The 18,375-nt window shown below is 45.0% G+C and overlaps 1 protein-coding gene across 3 annotated transcripts in view; it reads right to left on the reverse strand.

The window, feature by feature from the left end:
- LOC144510719 (SEC14-like protein 5) overlaps positions 1 to 15,145 on the reverse strand; it is a 36,519-nt gene extending 21,374 nt beyond the window's left edge. For 2 of the 3 annotated variants that reach the window (XM_078240471.1, XM_078240468.1), the window contains exons 1-5: positions 12,600 to 12,975; positions 11,045 to 11,114; positions 2,274 to 2,423; positions 1,514 to 1,645; positions 883 to 1,011 (exon numbers count right to left, since the gene is read on the reverse strand). In XM_078240471.1, the coding sequence (XP_078096597.1) occupies positions 883 to 1,011; positions 1,514 to 1,645; positions 2,274 to 2,423; positions 11,045 to 11,107 (474 nt within the window). In that variant the 5' untranslated portion in view covers positions 11,108 to 11,114; positions 12,600 to 12,975. Of the gene's footprint in view, positions 1 to 882; positions 1,012 to 1,513; positions 1,646 to 2,273; positions 2,424 to 11,044; positions 11,115 to 12,599; positions 12,976 to 15,020 lie in introns of those variants that run through there. The other variant, XM_078240470.1, reaches the window with a different exon arrangement.
- Between the last annotated feature and the right edge of the window lie 3,230 nt (positions 15,146 to 18,375).

Raw genomic sequence — 18,375 nt, forward strand, 5'->3', positions numbered from 1 at the left:
GTCCCAGAAGTTATGGTTCAGTCTGCTACAACTGGATTCAGTCTCCATGGACTGAGGACAGAGAACATCAACCAGGATTCCTGCTCCTGTTCAAGCTGCAGAAAGGTATCTTGAATTCTGGAGGTCAAGGAAGGGCAGGGTCAGGTTGAGCTGCGCTGTCCCTGTAGCTGAATCACTTGCCATCTAGGCTCACACATGAGCAGTGGACAGTTTAATGTAACACCAGAGAGTCACTGCCTTGTGTAAAATGTATTGTTAGGTTACTGCGATTGCAAAGCACCGGGCTGGAACCTGACCAGTTAAATCCTGGCTGATTGTATATGGGATGGAGATAATCTAATGATTTAACAGCACAGCTATAGTCAGTTCCTCAGAGGGATCAGGAAACATTGATGATATAGAATGCCTTGAAGAGATCTGTGCTGTTAGCTCCGTGTTGTCATCTGTCTTGAATCCCTACAGTGCAGAAGGAGGCCATTCAGCCCATCAAGTCTGCACCAGCTCTCTGACAGAGCATCTCACCCTGGCGCATCCCCGTAACCCCACACATTTACCATGTCCAATCCACCTAACCTGCACATCTTTGGATTGTGGGAGGAAACTGGAGCACCTGGAGGAAACCCATGGGGAGACAGTGCAAACTCCACACAGACAGAGCACCAGACACTGAACTCAGAGAGCATCAAACCATTTCACAAAGGACTCTTCCAGCCAGCACAGAAAGGAGATTCCCATCAGAAGAATTTGGGCTGGATTTGAACCTAGATCCCAGGGCTGCGTGAGCAGAGTCTAATTCACTGCACCATCTGTCCATAATCCGATTAGCTCTCACATCCCACCACCGCAGTGACAGGAGATAGAGAGAACAGGAAAGTCTCTTACCTTCTTGATGTTGGCAGTGTATTGTCTCATTGCAATCTTTTCCACTGAGCTTTCAAATCCAAAGAAAGACTTGATGTCCAGTGACGCAGACTGTTCAAAGCAGGTCCAGTCCTCATTGTCAGGGTGAACCTGGCCAGGGAAATCGGCACAGGTGCGTTTAAAAGTGGCATTCACACAAATTCTCCACTCAGCACCACATCAGCACCCATCAACACAAATACCACAGACTCCAGTCACGCAGCAAACGCAAGGAAATAGGAAATGTAGACAGTGTCCAGACAGTATGCAGACACACCTTAGCCATGGGGCAGGTAGAACACAGACAGCGACCAAAAAATAGGAGGCAAAAGCAGAAAATCAAGACAGAAAGTATGACTAGCATGCAGAATCCAACAACCTATATTTATATAGCACCTTTAATGTAATAAAACATTCCAAGGTGCTTGACAGGAGCAGCATAAAACAAAATCTATCATGCCCACAAAAGGAGTTATTAGGACAGGTGTTTAAAGGGAAAACAATCTTATGGGAGGAGAGAGTAGTGGAGGTGCGCAGAGATTTAGGTTAAAATCTAACTTTGAAATACAGAGCAATAAAGCACAACTTTTAACTGCCAGTTTCCACAACTCACACTGTAACTGCAGATCTCATTGACAAAGACCCTGTTGGAAAACGTCTCATTGTGAGCCTCGATCAGCAGTGTGCGCTCCTTCCAGTTCACTGTGTTCTTCTGGATGAAGGAGACATATTCCACTCCTGCGATCTGCAATGGGCAAAGAGGGTGTGTCACGGATGGCAAGGGGATCGGGGTCAGAGCTGTGTCGGCCTCTTCTGTCACCAGAAACAACTGGCAGGAAGGCTCGGAATGAACCCAATTCTTGTCAAACCGAGCACAATGCAACGCTAGTCCAATACTGAGAATGCAGCCTAGCATACATTAGATACTCCCAGCCAGCCTTGCTCAGCGTTGATCAGAGATTCACAGAAGAATGCAGCATGGCCATTCAGCCCATCATGCCCATGTCAGTTCTATCCAATTAGTTCCATTCTGTTGCAAATGTATTTTTAAGTAGAAGATTCGATTCCTTTTTGAAAGTTCCTGTTGATGCTTCCATCACTTTCAGGCAGTGCATTCCAAATTACCGCATAAAAATAAAGGTCTGATACTCTCAATCTACTCCCAGTTTTAGTACTCCCAGGTCCAATATTCCCAGGCTCAGCCTATGTCTGATATTCCCATCTTTGCCCAGCAGAGGTCTGATCACTCCCAGGCCGGGTCAGGCAACCTCAGTCCTGATGCTCATGATCAGGTGCACGGTGCTGTCTGTAAAGGGCTTTTCTATAAGATCAGAACTTAACTGTTACACAAGTAACTGGCAACACAAACTCACCTTCTTCAGCAGTCGTGGTGCATCCACATTCAGCTTGCAGATCCTCTCCACAATGTGCAGTGATTCATCTTCACTCTTGTACTCACTAAGTTTCTCACTACCTAGGAAAACCGGGATCAAGGGGCATGTCGGGAATCTCTTCTCATAAGCCTGGAATAAAAAGATAAATTCTTCAGAGAGGGAAGAAATAGACATCATTTCGTAGAATCCCTGTGGAACAGAAAGAGGCCATTTCGCCCATTAAGTTTGCATTGACTCTCTGACAGAGCGTCTCACTCAGGCCCATCCCCATAACCCCATTTATGTACCATAGCCAATCCACCTAACCTGCACATCTTTGGATGTGGGAGGAAACCGGAGCACCCAGAGGAAACCCTCACAGACACAGGGAGAATGTGCAAACTCCACATAGTCACCAAAGGCCGGAATTGAACTCGGGTGCCTGGCACTGTGAGGCAGCAGTGCTAACCACTGTGCCACAGTGCCTCCCTTAACCCTCAGATTTCCACCAAAGTAAAGTTTATTTATTAGTCACAAGTAGGCTTACATTAACACTGCAATGAAGTTACTGTGAAAATCCCCAAGTCGCCACACTCCAGCACCTGTTCGGGTACACTGAGGGAGAATTTAGCATGGCCAATGCACCTAACCAGCATTCTTTTGGACTGTGGGAGGAAACCGGAGCACCCGGAGGAAACCCATGCAGTCACGGGGAGAATGTGCAGACTCCACACAGACAATGAGCCAAGGAATCGAACCTGGGTCCCTGGCGCTGTGAGGCAGCAGTGCTAACCACTGTGCCACTGTGCCACCGTAAGGAGTCTAACAACACCAGGTTAAAGTCCAACAGGTTTATTTGGTAGGAAACGCCACTAGCTTTCGGAGCGCTGCTCCTTCGTCAGATGGAGTGACTCACTGGCTGTCCTGTCTGGAGACAATACACATCTCTTTAACCTGTGCTTAATGCTCCCTCCACTCACATTGTCTGTATTTTTAAGACCTGGTTGGCTGTAGAGATTTGCATTCTAATCAGTATTCTGTAACTTGATTTTGTGTCTCTGTGCCCTGTTTGAGAGCAGATTTCCACTCCATCTGACGAAGGAGCAGCGCTCCGAAAGCTAGTGGCGTTTGCTACCAAATAAACCTATTGGACTTTAGCCTGGTGTTGTTAAAACTCTTACTGTGTTCACCCCAGTCCAACGCCGGCATCTCCACACTGTGCCACCCCCAGAGCACATATTGCTGATAATCAAATCAATGTTCAAGTCACTCATTAGCTGATGTAAAGACCAAATCCCACAATTCCGCCCTTTCACAGTCTTCTACATCACATCAGCCGTTTGGCTGCTTTTGCCAATTCCTCCCCCAAAGGCTGTGCTTCTCTCTGGGCTACAGCTCGACAGCGAGCAGTGACCCTCACTGAACTGACCATTCTTCTTGCGTAAGGCTTTGTAACAGCACTGATATTTTTCTGATATTTCCAAGTGACTGAGACAGTGGTTTTCCCAATGGGAATTCTCCTTTAATATGTTAACTAAGGAATGTCATGGATAAGGAAAAGGGGCAATGTCGGTTAATACAAGTTGACCTCTGGTAGATTGTGCCCACCTGCCCAATAATAACAGGTAGAGATGCATCTAATTGGAAGCAAATTTAGGAACAAGCCACAGATTAACACAGTTGTGTCATCTGGTGTGAGGTCACCTGTGTCTAATACACACATTAGGGATCCGACGAATCAACTGCCAGTAATGGTCAGAATCTTAATGCACTATCAGTAATGGTCAGTATCGTAATGCACTGTCAGTAATGGTCAGTATCTTAATGCACTGTCAATAATGATCAATATCGTAATGCACTGTCAGTAACGGTCAGTATCTTAATGCACTGTCAGTAACGGTCAGTATCTTAATGCACTGTCAATAATGATCAATATCGTAATGCACTGTCAGTAACGGTCAGTATCTTAATACACGCTCAGTAATGGTCAGTATCGTAATGCACTGTCAGTAATAGCCAGTATCATACTGCACTGTCAGTAATGATCAATATCGTAATGCACTGTCAGTAACGGTCAGTATCTTAATGCACTGTCAGTAATGATCAATATCGTAATGCACTGTCAGTAATGGTCAGTATTGTAATGCACTGTCAGTAATGGTCAGTATCATAATGCACTGTCAGTAACGGCCAGTATCGTACTGCACTGTCAATAATGGTCAGTATCGTAATGCACTGTCAGTAAAGTTCAGTATTTTAATGCACTGTCAGTCACGGTCAGTATTGTAATGCACTGTCAGTAACGGCCAGTATCGTACTGCACTGTCAGTAATGGTCAGTATCCTGATGCACTGTCACTAATGGTCAGTATTGTAATGCAGTCAGCAATGGTCAGTAATGGTCAGTATTCTAGTGCACTGTTAGTAATGATCAGTATTGTAATACACTGTCAGTAATGTTCAGTATTGTAATGCACTGTCAGTAATGGTCAGTATCCTAATGTACTGTCAGTAATGGTCAATTGCCTGATGCACTGTCAGTAATGGTCAGTATTGTAATGCAGTCAGTAATGATCAGTATCGTAATGCAGTCTGTAATGGTCAGTATCGTAATGCAGTCAGTAATGGTCAGTATCATAATGCAGTCAGTAATGGTCAGTATCGTAATGCAGTCAGTAATGGTCAGTATCGTAATGCAGTCAGTAATGGTCAGTATCATAATGCAGTCAGTAATGGTCAGTATCGTAATGCAGTCAGTAATGGTCAGTATCGTAATGCAGTCAGTAATGGTCAGTATTATAATGCATAGCAAGTCCCATTCAGCTCTCACCCCCGCACTAACTGAACTCGATTATCTCCCATTTAAACAATGCTTTGATTGAAAAATTCTCATCTTCATTTTAAAATCCATCTATGCTCTGATCTTTATCTATCTCCTCCAGCCTCACAACCCGCTCAGGTATCTGCCCTTCTCTAATTTTGGCCTCTTGCACATCGCTGATGTAAATTGCTTCACCAATGTCAACTGTGCCTTCAGCTGCCTGAGGCTTAGCCCTGAATCTCCCTCACTAAACTTCTCTGCCATCTACCTTGCTTTTGTACTTCAAAGATTCTCCTTAAAATTTACCTCTTTGACCAAGCTTTTGGTCATCTGTGCTAACATCTCTTTTTGTGACTTGGTGTCCAACTTTATTTAATAATATTTTTGTGAAGCACATTTTGCTAAATCTAAAATGTGCTGCTATATAAATACAAGTTGTTGTTACACCCTATGCCTTTTTCTAGATAGGCTGCCCGACAGGGAGGGTGCTCTGAAGAAGCAAACAGGGTCATCTTACCAACTACCCCCTCACTGTACAGCATTTTCAATCATATAGAAAGGGATGACATACTGGGCACTAAGGAAATGGCAGAGAAACTAAACAAATACTTTGTGTTTGTCTTCATGGAGGAGGAAGCAAAATCCTCACGGAAATACTTAAGAGCCAAGGAAAAATAGAAATGCAGAGTATTTATCACATGGTGAGAGATTGGGAAATTTTGATGTCCAAAGGGACCTGGGTGCCTTTGTTCGCAAGTCACTGAAAGATAACATGCAGATGCAGAAAAGCAATTAGAAAGGTAAGTTGTATGTTGGCTTTTATTGCTAGAGGATTTGAGTACAGGAATAAAAAAGGTATTGCTGCAGTTGTATAAAGCCTTGGTGAGACTGCATCTAGAGCACTGTGTACAGTTTTGGTTTTCTTACCTAGATTAGGATATACTTGCCATAGAAGGAATGCAATGAAGCTTCACCAGACTGATTCTTGGGATGATGGGTTTGACCTATGAGGATTGATTGAGGACGCTGGGCTGGTATTTTCTAGAGTTTAGAAGAATGAGAGGTGATCTCATTGAAACATGCAAAATTCTTAAAAGGCTTGACAGGGGTAGATGCAGGAAGGATACTTCTTCTGGCTGGTAGGTTTAGAACCAGGGGACACAGTCTCAGAATAAGAGATGGGCCATTTAGAGCCACAATGAGGAGGAATTTCTTAACTTAGAGGGTGGTCAATCTTTGAAATTCTCTATACTTGAAGGCTGTGGAGCTCAGTCATTGGGTAGGTTCAAGACAAAAATTGATAGGTTTCTAGTTATTAAAGTTATCAAGGGATATGGGATAGTGCAAGAAGATCAGCCATGGTGTAGTTGAATGTTGAGCAGGTTCAATAGGCCAAATGGCCTAATTCTATTTCCTATGTTCTTACGTTCCATCCGTTTGCCACACACCATGTTTCCTTCTCTCATATCTATTGAGGCAGCTCACTCAGTGCTGTCAGTGACTATTGTTAACACAAGATCTTTGCAAAGGAAAAAGCCTTTGTCATCACTACCAACATTTTTACCCCCATTTTCTGCCACTTACTTTTAAATGACCACGTCATGTTTAAAGTTTATTTATTAGTGTCACAAGTAGGCTTACATTAACACTGCAATGAAGTTACTGTGAAAATCCCCTAGTTGCCACACTCTGGTACCTGTTTGGGTACACTGAGGGAGTATTTAGCATGGCCAATGCATCTACCCAGCACATCCTTTGGACTGTGGAAGGAAACTGGAGCATCTGGAGGAAATCCACGCAGACACGGGGAAAACGTGCAGACTCTGCACAAACAGTGACCCAAGCTGGGAATCGAACCCAGGTCCCTGGCATTGTGAGGCAGCAGTGCTAATCACAGGGCCACCGTGTTGCCCATGCTGTGCTACTGTGTTTAACCAATCTTTATGTTAGCAATATTTTGGCCTCCACTAGCCAGCACTGAATGACTGGCAAATGCAATTTAGGTCACAAATAGGCTTGTATTATGTATTTGACTACCAAAAATCAGGGAAAGGAAGTGGTTATTGGGGTCAGCACATCAATGGTCAGGTACCATGGGATTAACCCCTGATCAGATAATTGATGCAGTCTGTGTGTGTGAATCCAATTCTGTAAGCAGATGATTGTATCTTTATTTGACTGGGTGACCATGCAGTTTCCTCACTGGACAAATAATTTGCAGTGGAATGGTGGCACAGTGGTTAGCACCGCTGCATCACAGTACCAGGGACCCAGGTTTGATTCCTGGCTTGAGTCACTGTCTGTGCAGAGTCTGCACATTCTCCCCTTGTCTGTGTGGGTTTCCTCTGGGTGCTCCAGTTTCTTCCCACAGTCTGAAAGACATGCTGGTTAGGTGCATTGGCCATACTAAATTCTCCCTCAGTGCACCTGAACAGGTGCCGGAGTGTGGTAACTAGGCAATTTTCACAGTAGCTTCATTGCAGTGTTAATGTAAGCCTACTTGTGACACTAATAAATAAACTTTAACTTTAAAAAAAACTTTTAATTTGGAATAGTGACAATGTATTTCACTTTACAAACATAGTGTTTTTTAAATAAACCACACAACTCTTTTTATTAGAAACTGCCAATGAGCGGGCATTGTGCCAGTGCTAACCACTGTGCCACCATTCCACCACTTCATAGATTTATCCTAACGTATCTACATGTGACACAGAAACACACACACACGGAGACTTCTGTCACATGTAGATTCATGTTGTCAGGATAATCTATGAGGTATGTTGGCAGGAAGCCTATTCATTGACAGCTTCTAAAAAAAGGAGTGTTTGCTTTATTTAACCAGGACTATGAGAGACAGAAATACACAAACACATATTGTGGGGATGAGAGAGGGGGAATGAGAGAAACAGACATGGCCAGTCCTGATTATTACTGAGCGAGAGAAAGCAAATGAAAGGTAGTGATGGATGGCTGTCTATATGTGTGAAAGCGACCTAGAGAAACACAGACAATTATTTAATAATTGCCCTTTCTATAGCAGCACTAATATCAGTTTGTAACCCCATAGCAAACCTATGGACAAATGCGAGTTCTCCAGGGCTCAGAAAATGTTACTGTACAAGTGAGAGGAGAGGGATGAAATAGAACCTCCTGAGTTTCACCGAACCAGTTTGAAGAGCATGGACGGAGTTGGTAGATTCCTGCTGAGATACTCCTGTCCCCTCTCCACTCTTACATAAGATATCTTCGACAACAGGGGCCCTGTGTGAAGAGCAGCAGGCACATCTGTTCTGTAGGATGGACAGAAGGAGCATGTGACCGCACTCACAATAGGTTACTGTGTGACGTTTGTATAACTCTGAGACACAGAGTGGCACTGCTGGCTCTGATTGTTCATTCGGAATAGGTTCCTTGAAAGGGTTTCACTCTTGACAGAGTTGACTCTGACATCGTTCAATGGACTTCCGGGACATTCCTGTGCCTTGCTAAAGAGGGCATTTCTTCATGTGTCATTTACACAGTTAGGATTGGGAGAGTATTCAGCCCTGGAGACATCATTGTTGAAACTTGATTCATCCTCAAACAATTTCTATTCAGTTTCCAGCAGGACTGACTGCAGTTTTGTGTCAGTGTGATTCAGTACCACGCTCAGCAGCCCAATCCACATACTAGAGGCATCGAGGTGGGTCCAATTACTGATGGATACTCAGCGCTGACAGATAATTGCAGCCATTCTGAAATCTCACATGCTCCATGCTACAGGACTGGTTCTGGTTCAAGTTCAAGACTCCTCAGTTCTGACACTCAGAGCAGGATCAGAATGTACTGTGTAAAAGGTCATCTTTGCAATCAATATATACTGAAGATTATTAACCCTCCACACCATTTTTCTCCCATTCTTAAAATATTTCACTTACAAGTTATTCTGATCACAATATTAAAGGTGCTAAAGGAAGGGATTTCTGAGTGACAATGTGAGGGAATAGGAGAGATAGTGAGAATAGGAAGAGCAGAAGGAAAAAAAACTGCCTTGCCTTGACATCAAGGGGAAGTGGTAGCATAATGGCAGTATCACTAGACTAGTAATCCAGAGACCCAGGGTAATGTTCCGGGGATTGGAGTTAAGATCCCGCTGCGGGAGATGAAATTTGAATTCAATGAAAACAAGTCTAATAATGACCACGAAACCATTGTCATAAAAACCTATCTGGTTCACTAATGTCTTTTGGGAAGGAAATCTGCCATCCTTACCTGGTCTGGCCTACATGAGACTCCAAACCTGCAATAACACTTAAATGGCCCAGCAAGTCACTCAGTTCAAGGGCAATTAGGGATGGACTGTAAATGCTACTCCAGTGATGCCCACATCCCATGAATGAGTTAAAAAAAAGTTGGGTAGCAGTTTCAATGAAAAGAAAGATTTACAATTGCATAGCACCTTTCACAACCTCAGGATGTCCAGAGCTCTTCGATTAAGTACTTTCGAAGTGTATTAACTGTTCCAGTGTGCTAATATAAATGTTACAGTCAATTGGTGCAGAGCAAGATCCCACAAACAGCAATGTGATAATGCCCAGGTAATTTGTTTCTATGATGTTGATTGAGGGATAAATAATGGCTCCAAGGTACCAGGGATACCTACCCTGCTGTTCTTTCAAATAATGTCATACGATATTTTAAAACTGTCTGAGAGGACAGACAAGGCCTCAGTTTAATATCTCATTGGAGAAATTGTACATCTGACAATTTAACTCCCTCAGTTCTGCTTTGAAATGTCGAGTCAGATTTTTGTGGTTGAGTCACTTGAACCCACAACTCAGACAAATAAGCAAGGATGTGACCCACTGAGCTACAGCTGACACACCAAATGCTAGTATATTGTGCAATAAATGAACAGTGAAAGACACTTGACCCAACCATCTTCAGCTGCTTCATCAATGACCTTCCCTCCAACTTAAGGTTGGAAGTAGGGATATTCACTGATGTTTGCACAATGTTCAGCACCATTCACAATTCCTCTGATACTGAAGCAGTCCGTTTCCATACGTAGCAAGACCAGGATGACATTCTGGCTTGGGCTGACAAATGGAAAGTAACATTTGCGCTGTAGAAATTGCAATGATCATTTCCAACAAGAGAGAATCTAACCACTGCCTCTTGACATTTGATGGCATTACCATCAATTTGTCCCTCATCATCAATATCTTCAGGGTTACCACTGACTGAACTCGACCAGCCATATAAAGTCTGTGGCATCAGGAACAGGTCAGAAGCTGCAAATTCTGCAGCAGGTAACTCTCCAAAGCATGAACTTCCTGCAACACTGATGCACAGTGGCAGCAGTGTTTACCATCTACAAGGTGCACTGCAACCACACACCAGGGCTCCTTTGCTAGCACATTCCAAACCCGTGACCTGTACCACCCAGAATGCATTGGAGCACCACCACCCGCAAGTTCCCCTCCAAGCCACATATCATCCTGATTTGGAGCCAAATCACTATTGTTTCACTGTCACTGGGTCAAAATCCTGGAATGCCCTCTCTAACAGCACTGCGGGTGTACCTACATCACATGGACTGCAGTGGCTCAAGGAGATGGCTCATTACCACCTTCTTGGGGACAATTAGGGATGGTTTTCAAGAGTAACAAATGTTGGCCTAACCAATGACGTCCATATTCCACAAAAGAATAAATTTTTAAAAACACCGATGGTGAGGTTTTGGAGACAATTAGATTTCTGGAGTGAGAAAGGATCAAAGATATCATAAGAAGGTGAGCTTGATCAATTCAAAAAGTGGTTGTTGGATGCAAAGGCCTTTAGCTATCTCCTCAACTTCACCTGGTTAACAAGATGTGTAAATTCCTGAGTAAAGGAAGTGTCTTGATGTTCTGATTCTGCAGTGTGTATGCCAGGGCATCCATTGTAATTAAACATCATTAACTCACCGCCATCACCATTTCAAAAGTGTACTTGTAGACCCGTACTGGAGATTGGTATTTCTGCACCATTTTCTCTCTGCAATTTTAAACAAAATGGAATGAGTAAAATCCGTCAATGCTTGCATGGACTAATATTCTTTCACATCATTTCACTGATTTCAAATCAGTTGTTTCCATTTCTACCCAAACCTAAAGCAACTGAAGCCAACTCTAGCAGCCAGAGAGAATCACGCAGAGCCCTGGGTAGCCCACACCTTGATGCAATCAGTCCTGTGGACACCGAGACACAAGGCGACTATTCAAGCCACTGAGGTTTTGCAGACAGGCAGGGCTAATCATCAACTTAGAGAGCACACACAAAAAGGCTCAACTTCACTGGCGTTGGGCTCTGTGAATAGGAAATGTTTTAATGATTTTTATTCAACCAGTTGCTTGGCGGCAAATAACTGCAATCTCCTCACATCCTACATTTCATGTCAACTTTGTGGAATATAGTAAGTTTTATAGAGGCAACTGGGATGAATTTCCAATGAAATAACTGGTCAGAGTCTCAGCTGCTGAACTCTGAAACGTATACTATCCATTAGCCATCACATTTTGTCTCCAATTACATTCTTTGCTCTTTTTACAGACCTCAGAGTAACTAGAGGACCCCTGGGCAAGGTCCTGTCGTGAGCAAGATCTTCCCTTGAGCTAGATCCTCCCCTGGCAAGGCCCCCACTTGGTTTCCTCTGGGTAGGACTCTCGCCTGGGCAGAAACCTCACCTGGGCAGGATACTCCTCTGGGGCAGAACCCTCACCTGGGCAGGCCTTCTCCTGGGCAGAACCCTCTCCTGGGCAGGATCTTCCCCTGAGCAGGACCTTCACCTGGGCAGAACCCTCTCCTGGGCAGGATACTCCTCTGGGGCAGAACCCTCTCCTGGGCAGGATACTCCTCTGGGGCAGAACCCTCTCCTGGGCAGGATACTCCTCTGGGGCAGAACCCTCTCCTGGGCAGGACACTCCTCTGGGGCAGAACCCTCACCTGGGCAGGCCTTCTCCTGGACAGGATCCCATGGCATGATCCTCACCTGGGCAGGACCTTCCCCTGAGCAGGACCTTCTTCTGGACAGAACCCTCCCATGCATGATCGTCACCATAAGAAGTTTAACAACACCAGGTTAAAGTCCAACAGGTTTATTTGGTTTTGCTATCAAATAAACCTGTTGGACTTTAACCTGGTGTTGTTAAACTTCTTACGGTGTTTACCCCAGTCCAACGCCGGCATCTCCACATCATGATCTTCACCTGGGCAGGACCTTTCCCTGAGCTCCTGGACCCTCGCCTGGGCAGGAATTTCCCCTGGGCAGGACTTTCCCCTGGGCAGGACTTTCCCCTAAGCAGACACTCCCCTGACAGCAAGCTCAGGAAGGATACAAACAGACTATTGAGCATTGATGAGTCCAGACTCAGCGAGCGAGTTCAGCCGACATTCCTTACCAGAGTCAGCGGGCAGCTACATGGCGGGCAGCTAAATATCCTTTTGTGTCATTTCTTTAGCTCGAGTTGCGCAAGGCCTCACCTGAACGGATGGGGAGGTTCTACCAAGTCCCCGGGTGGCGTTTATCGGTCTTTGGGAATGATTGGAGAATGTGTAGCAGCATTTCCAGTTCTGATAGAAGGTCATTGAGCCGAAAGGTGAACTCTGCTCCTCTCTCCACAGAAGCTGCCTGGCCCGCTGACTATTTGCAGCATTCTCTGTCTACGTATTACTATCTCTACCTCTGCTGCCTTCAGTTAGACTCCCTGTGTGCTAAGTCATCCCAGTTTCACAACACCTCCCATTGCAAAAGTCCGGAATGATGTCCACATTCCCCAGTCCTCCAAATCGTAACGTCCCTCCTAAGATCTTCAAGGATTTCAGAGGAAGCTAGGATGGGAGGCAAGCAGGGTTTACCCAAGTGTCTGCTTAACTCAGGAACCTAACCCATATCCGGGCTGAATAACACAGGGCGAGTTTTTACATGAATTGAGTGATTGGCTCCTCCCTCAGCCAAGCTGCCGGGAAGCAGCGCTGGCACTGAGTGCAAAGCTGGGATATGAAGCCTCAGTGAAGCTACATTCCTGGTGCAGTGACAGAATGCGAGAATCTCCTTGCCAGGTTTAAAGATAGATAGATGTTTCACTGCCACGACCCGAGCACTCCCAAAGTTCGCTGCTAAACTTTCCAGTCGCGGCTTTGCGAACCGGCAGCGAAATGTTGGCAACATTTTCGGAGCAGCGCCGGTCTCCCGATCATTGCTGTGGCTACATCGCAGCCCGCAAGTCAGGGCGAATTATAATACTTGTTCGCCCGCCGTGAATTCGCCTCCAAAACTGTTTACCTGTCCCATTAGCTCCTGGGGGAAAGCAGTCAGTTTGAAATGGATTCGGTCAGGTTTACAGAGTGCACTGAGAGGGCAATCAGAGCGATGTCATTCAGAGAGTGCCTGCTGCTGCTGCCTCTGATTCATTGTTCATTCTAGCTGTGGACTGCGGCTTTAACAATACTGCAAACATCAGCTCCGGAACATAATGGCACTTTGCTTGCCCAGGGCACGGTTGGTGTTCTTTGGCAGGGGATCAGGGCGCGTTGCTGTTTAGATTAACTGGCGTTCAGCAGTCACTACACCGAGAGAGAGAAAAAAATCACACGAACTCATCTACCCAACCATTCCATCACCATGGGAACATGACTCCACTCCATCCATCTCCCAACATGTTTGCCGAACAGTTTTCTTTTTGTCTTCAATTATTGAAAGTGTCATAGGCTCCCGGGAGAAGACTGGTTCCTCCTCGCCATCTGTTCCCTGTGCACAGCCCACCCTCCAGGACATTGAACATGTGTTTCATCCGACATGAAGACAACTAATAAAGTTGCTCAAAGCAACTCCGTTTACTGTGGTTAACTCCCTTCTCCTTTACACTTGTCTTTTAATAAAAGTGCTGTCTTCCTTCTAGGAAGTCTAACAACACCAGGTTAAAGTCCAACGGGTTTATTTGGTAGCAAATGCCACTAGCTACCAAATAAACCTGTTGGACTTTAACCTAGCGTTGTTAGACTTCTTACTGTGTTTACCCCAGTCCAAAGCCGACATCTCCACATCATTCCTTCCAGGAATACAGTTTTTTTTAATGCAAAAATGTGCTTTATTCATAGAATATCTGAAAGGAACATTACAAAACATTTCAGATGGTCGTAACAGGAAGGTGAAATGATATTGGCATTCTCTACACAGATCAAGCTGCATTCTGAGGTGCTTCAGCAGTGTTGAGAACATTACAAACTTTCCAATACAGAGAGTACACACAGGATGTCATCACCCCCCTTCCCCGCCCACCCCCCCCCTCCCCCCGGTACCTTGCCTGGATTTACATTCCTGCTTTGGAAGCCTCGATGCTGAATGGGTCAATTCAGAAACAAAGCCAGTTTCATTCTCTCCTCAGCCAACACCCGCATAGCTCAGCGCATTCCTTAGATAGCGATCAGCAGCGGGGCACCCGAACTGCTCCATCCAGCCCAAAACCACGGCAACTGGGACCAAGGAACCCACCACAATGACTGAAGTGAGTCCACTCAGCACAAACCGGGAAATCAAAGCCGGGTCCCTCCCTCGTCACTCACAAAACTCACCGGCTAAACTAGAGGAGCCATCAGAGAGCTGCCGAGATTCCCCACGGTGCTGGTTTCAAAACCGTCAAACACCTGCAGACCCTTCAGTGGGATTGGGAAGAGTCAAATAGAACAATATGGCTTACTAGTCCAGAAATCCAACAAGTCTCATCATCCTTACAAGTCCTGCAACTTTATACATCTAAATATCAAGAACATCCAACCTCGCTCTGTCCAAGAAAGCTGTGAACTTTGACAACTTAATAGATCTCACCTCCCAAACAGGTCTACATGGTGCTCAGATGGGGACTGATGCAGTGTTAATCACACGCTCCCAGTTCCAGTACTCACATGGTTAAATGGTTCCAATATTTGCAGGGTCAATCTCGGTCCCAGTAGTTCTCAGATGACAGGCCTGTCTCAGTCTGAACACACTGAAGCAGATCCTGCAGCCGCTGTGTCTGCCCTGAACCGCGGGGAACCACAAGTGGATGCGAATCCTCTGCACACATTCTCTGCCCGGAATGGGTCCCTGTTGTCTGGTGAAGCTGTGACATGAACCTGATCCGCCTTTACCTCAAGAAGTTTCTTCTGTGCAACGATTTAGCAAGCAGGGCGCCTGGGTGACTTGCTCCTGCAGTCCCCCAGTGATGCAATGCCAAACCAGTCAGCGTGCGGTGCCTTTCCTCTCTCCACAGGGTTCTAATCAGAATGGATTATTGGCTCATTTCCACCTCAGTCATTACATCACTGGACTCCGCAATTAGGAGCATCTCAGTTTCAAAGCGAGTTCTGGTGATATCCTATACACTGATCAAAGCAAAACGCTAAACACTTGGAAAGCCGAGCAGCAACCTAGCTGAGCCCTGTGTCCTGCTCTACACAGATGGAGCCCGGCTTTCCCCCACTGTTACAGAATGGTAAATTAGCCCAGCGTTTAAGTCACAGGACATGTTTTAAATCAGAAACCAAAGCTATTTTATTTTTCAATAAAAGCCCGCCTTGTTACCCCATTATCTCAATTCTGGGATTTTGCTTTCGGCAAAAAGAAAGCTTGCATTTCTATGGCAGCTTCCCACAATTTGGGAAAGGTTTGTTAGGGAGAGGATGAATGATTGACTCAGAATGAGCATCTCACACTGCTACCTGCCAGGCGTGGTGGCAAGACATGGTTTGTAAGGAATTCAGAGACATTCCCATTCTCATAAATCTTCCAGCTAGTTATTTTAAGAAAGATTATTTTACTATTTATTGTCGATTTTTGTATAGCTGCACTTGAAATCCTAGATGGGTACAAAATCACACAAACCCTGTGCTCAATAAATAGTCTTATAGCGGGCAGGTTACTGCTGAACTTGGTACACACTATGCCACTGTTTCCATGAGCTCGGGTCACTTTACCCCAAATGATACCAGTCTTGGTTGGGAGAAGATAAGACCTACATTTACCTGGTGCCTTTGATGAACACCGGACATTTGAATTACAGTTTTCAAGGCAGAAAATTTGGCCGGCAATTCGCTCCCTGAATCACCCTTCAGAAGAAGAGCGAGGAAGTTCTCCCCGATGCCTCGGCCAATGTTTATCCTTCAATCAACAGCTCAAAAAAAAGGTTCATGTTCATTAAAATATTGTTGTCTGTGGGATCTTGCTGTGCAAACATTGATTGCCGCGTTTCCTGCATTACAACTGCGGCTACACGTCAAAAAGTACTTCTTAGGATCTGGATCACTTGGCAGTGTAAAGCTATCACAATGCAAGCCTTTCTTTCTTGAAGCCCAGAGGTAATCAAGTAAAATCCGAGAATATGCACCGTGTCTGATGCCGGCACCTTTTAGCCTTCCTCGAGTTACTTTCCACAGATAACATTTCCACGGTCCCCGCATCAGGTGTTCCATGGAGTACTCGGGTTACCTGTGTGCAACCTAACCTTCAATCCACTCCTAACCTGCCATGTACACAGCAGTGAGTCAACACTGAGGCGACTATCTTAGGCCGGAGCCTGTTGCAAGTGTACACCACCATGGAAAATGTCTCAGCTTTGACGAAGGGTTATCTAGATTCGAAACGTTGGCTCTATTCTCTCCCCACAGATGCTGTTAGACTTGCTGAGATTTTCCAGCATTTTCTGTTTTTGTTCCTGGAAAATGTCTCTTTTGTTGTCTGCTGTCTTCTTCCAGACTGACTAAATTGTAAGAAGCTCTGTCTATTCTTAGGGGACATTATTGAGGGGGAGGGGGAGCAGCCAGAGGTCGTTGTACAATTGGTACCAACGACATAGATAGGAAGAGGAATGAGGTCCTGAAGTGTGAATATATTTTGATTTGATTTGATTTATTATTGTCACATGTATTAGCATACAGTGAAATGTATTGTTTCTTGAGTGCTATACAGATAAAGCATACCGTACATAGGGAAGGAAACGAGAGCATGCAGGATGTAGTGTTACAGTCATAGCTAGGGTATAGAGAAAGATCAACTTAATGCAAGGTGGGTCCATTCAAAAGTTTGATGACAGCAGGGAAGAAATTGTTTTTGAGTTGGTTGGTACATGTCCTCAGACTTTTGTAGCTTTTTCCCGATGGAAGAAGGTGGTAGAGAGAATGTCCAGGGTGCACAGTGTCCTTGATTATGCTGGCTTCTTTTCCAAGACGGTGGGAAGTGTATACAGTGTCAATGGATGGGAGACTGGTTTGAGTGATAGACTGGGCTTTGTTCATGACCTTTTGTAGTTTCTTGAGGTCTTGGGCAGAGCAGGAGCCATACCAAACTGTGATACAACCAGAAAGAATGCTTTCTATGGTGCATCTGTAGAAGTTGGTGAGAGTTTCATAGAATCCTGCAGTGCAGAAAGAGGCCATTCGGCCCATCGAGTCTGCACCAACCACAATCCCACCCAGACCCTATCCCCATATCCCTTCATATTTACCCACTAATCCCTCTAACCTATGCATCCCGGGACACTAAGGGGCAATTTAGAATGGCCAATCAACCTAGCCCACACATCTTTGGACTACACATCTTTGGAGTTGTAGCGCACATGCCAAATTTCCTTAGTGTCCTGAGAAAGTAGAGGCGTTGGTGGACGTTTTTAACTTTAGCATCCACATGGAGAGACCAGCTCAGGTTTTTGGTGATCTGGACACTTAAAAACTTGAAGCTCTCAACCATTTATATTTCATCCCCTTTGATGTAGACAGGGGCATGCCGTCCACTATGCTTCCTGAAGTCAATGACTATCTCTTTCATTTTGTTGACATTGAGGGAGAGATTATTGTCGCCGTACCAGTTCACCAGATTCTCTATCACTCTCCTGTACTCTGTCTCGTCATTATTTGAGATCTGACCCACAATGGTGGTGTCATCAGCAAACTTGAAAATCGAGTTGTAGGGGAATTTGGCCATACAGTCAGAGGTGTATAAGGAATATATGAGGTGCTGAGAACACAGCTTTATGGAGTACCAGTGCTGAGGATGATTGTGGAGGAAGTGTTGTTGCCTGTCCTTTCTGACTGCGGTCTGTGGGTTAGGAAGTCTAGGATTCAGTTGCAGAGGGAGGAGCTGAGTCCCAGGCCATGAAGTTTAGAGATAAGTCTCGTAGGAATAATGGCGTTGAAGGCTGAGCTGTAGTCTATGAATAAGAGTCTGATATAGGTGTCTTTGTTATCTAGGTGTTCCAGAGTTCAGTGTAGGGCCAGGGAGATTGCA

Source organism: Mustelus asterias, chromosome 23 (assembly GCF_964213995.1).
Source record: "Mustelus asterias chromosome 23, sMusAst1.hap1.1, whole genome shotgun sequence".
In the NCBI taxonomy this organism is placed as follows: Eukaryota; Metazoa; Chordata; class Chondrichthyes; order Carcharhiniformes; family Triakidae; genus Mustelus; species Mustelus asterias.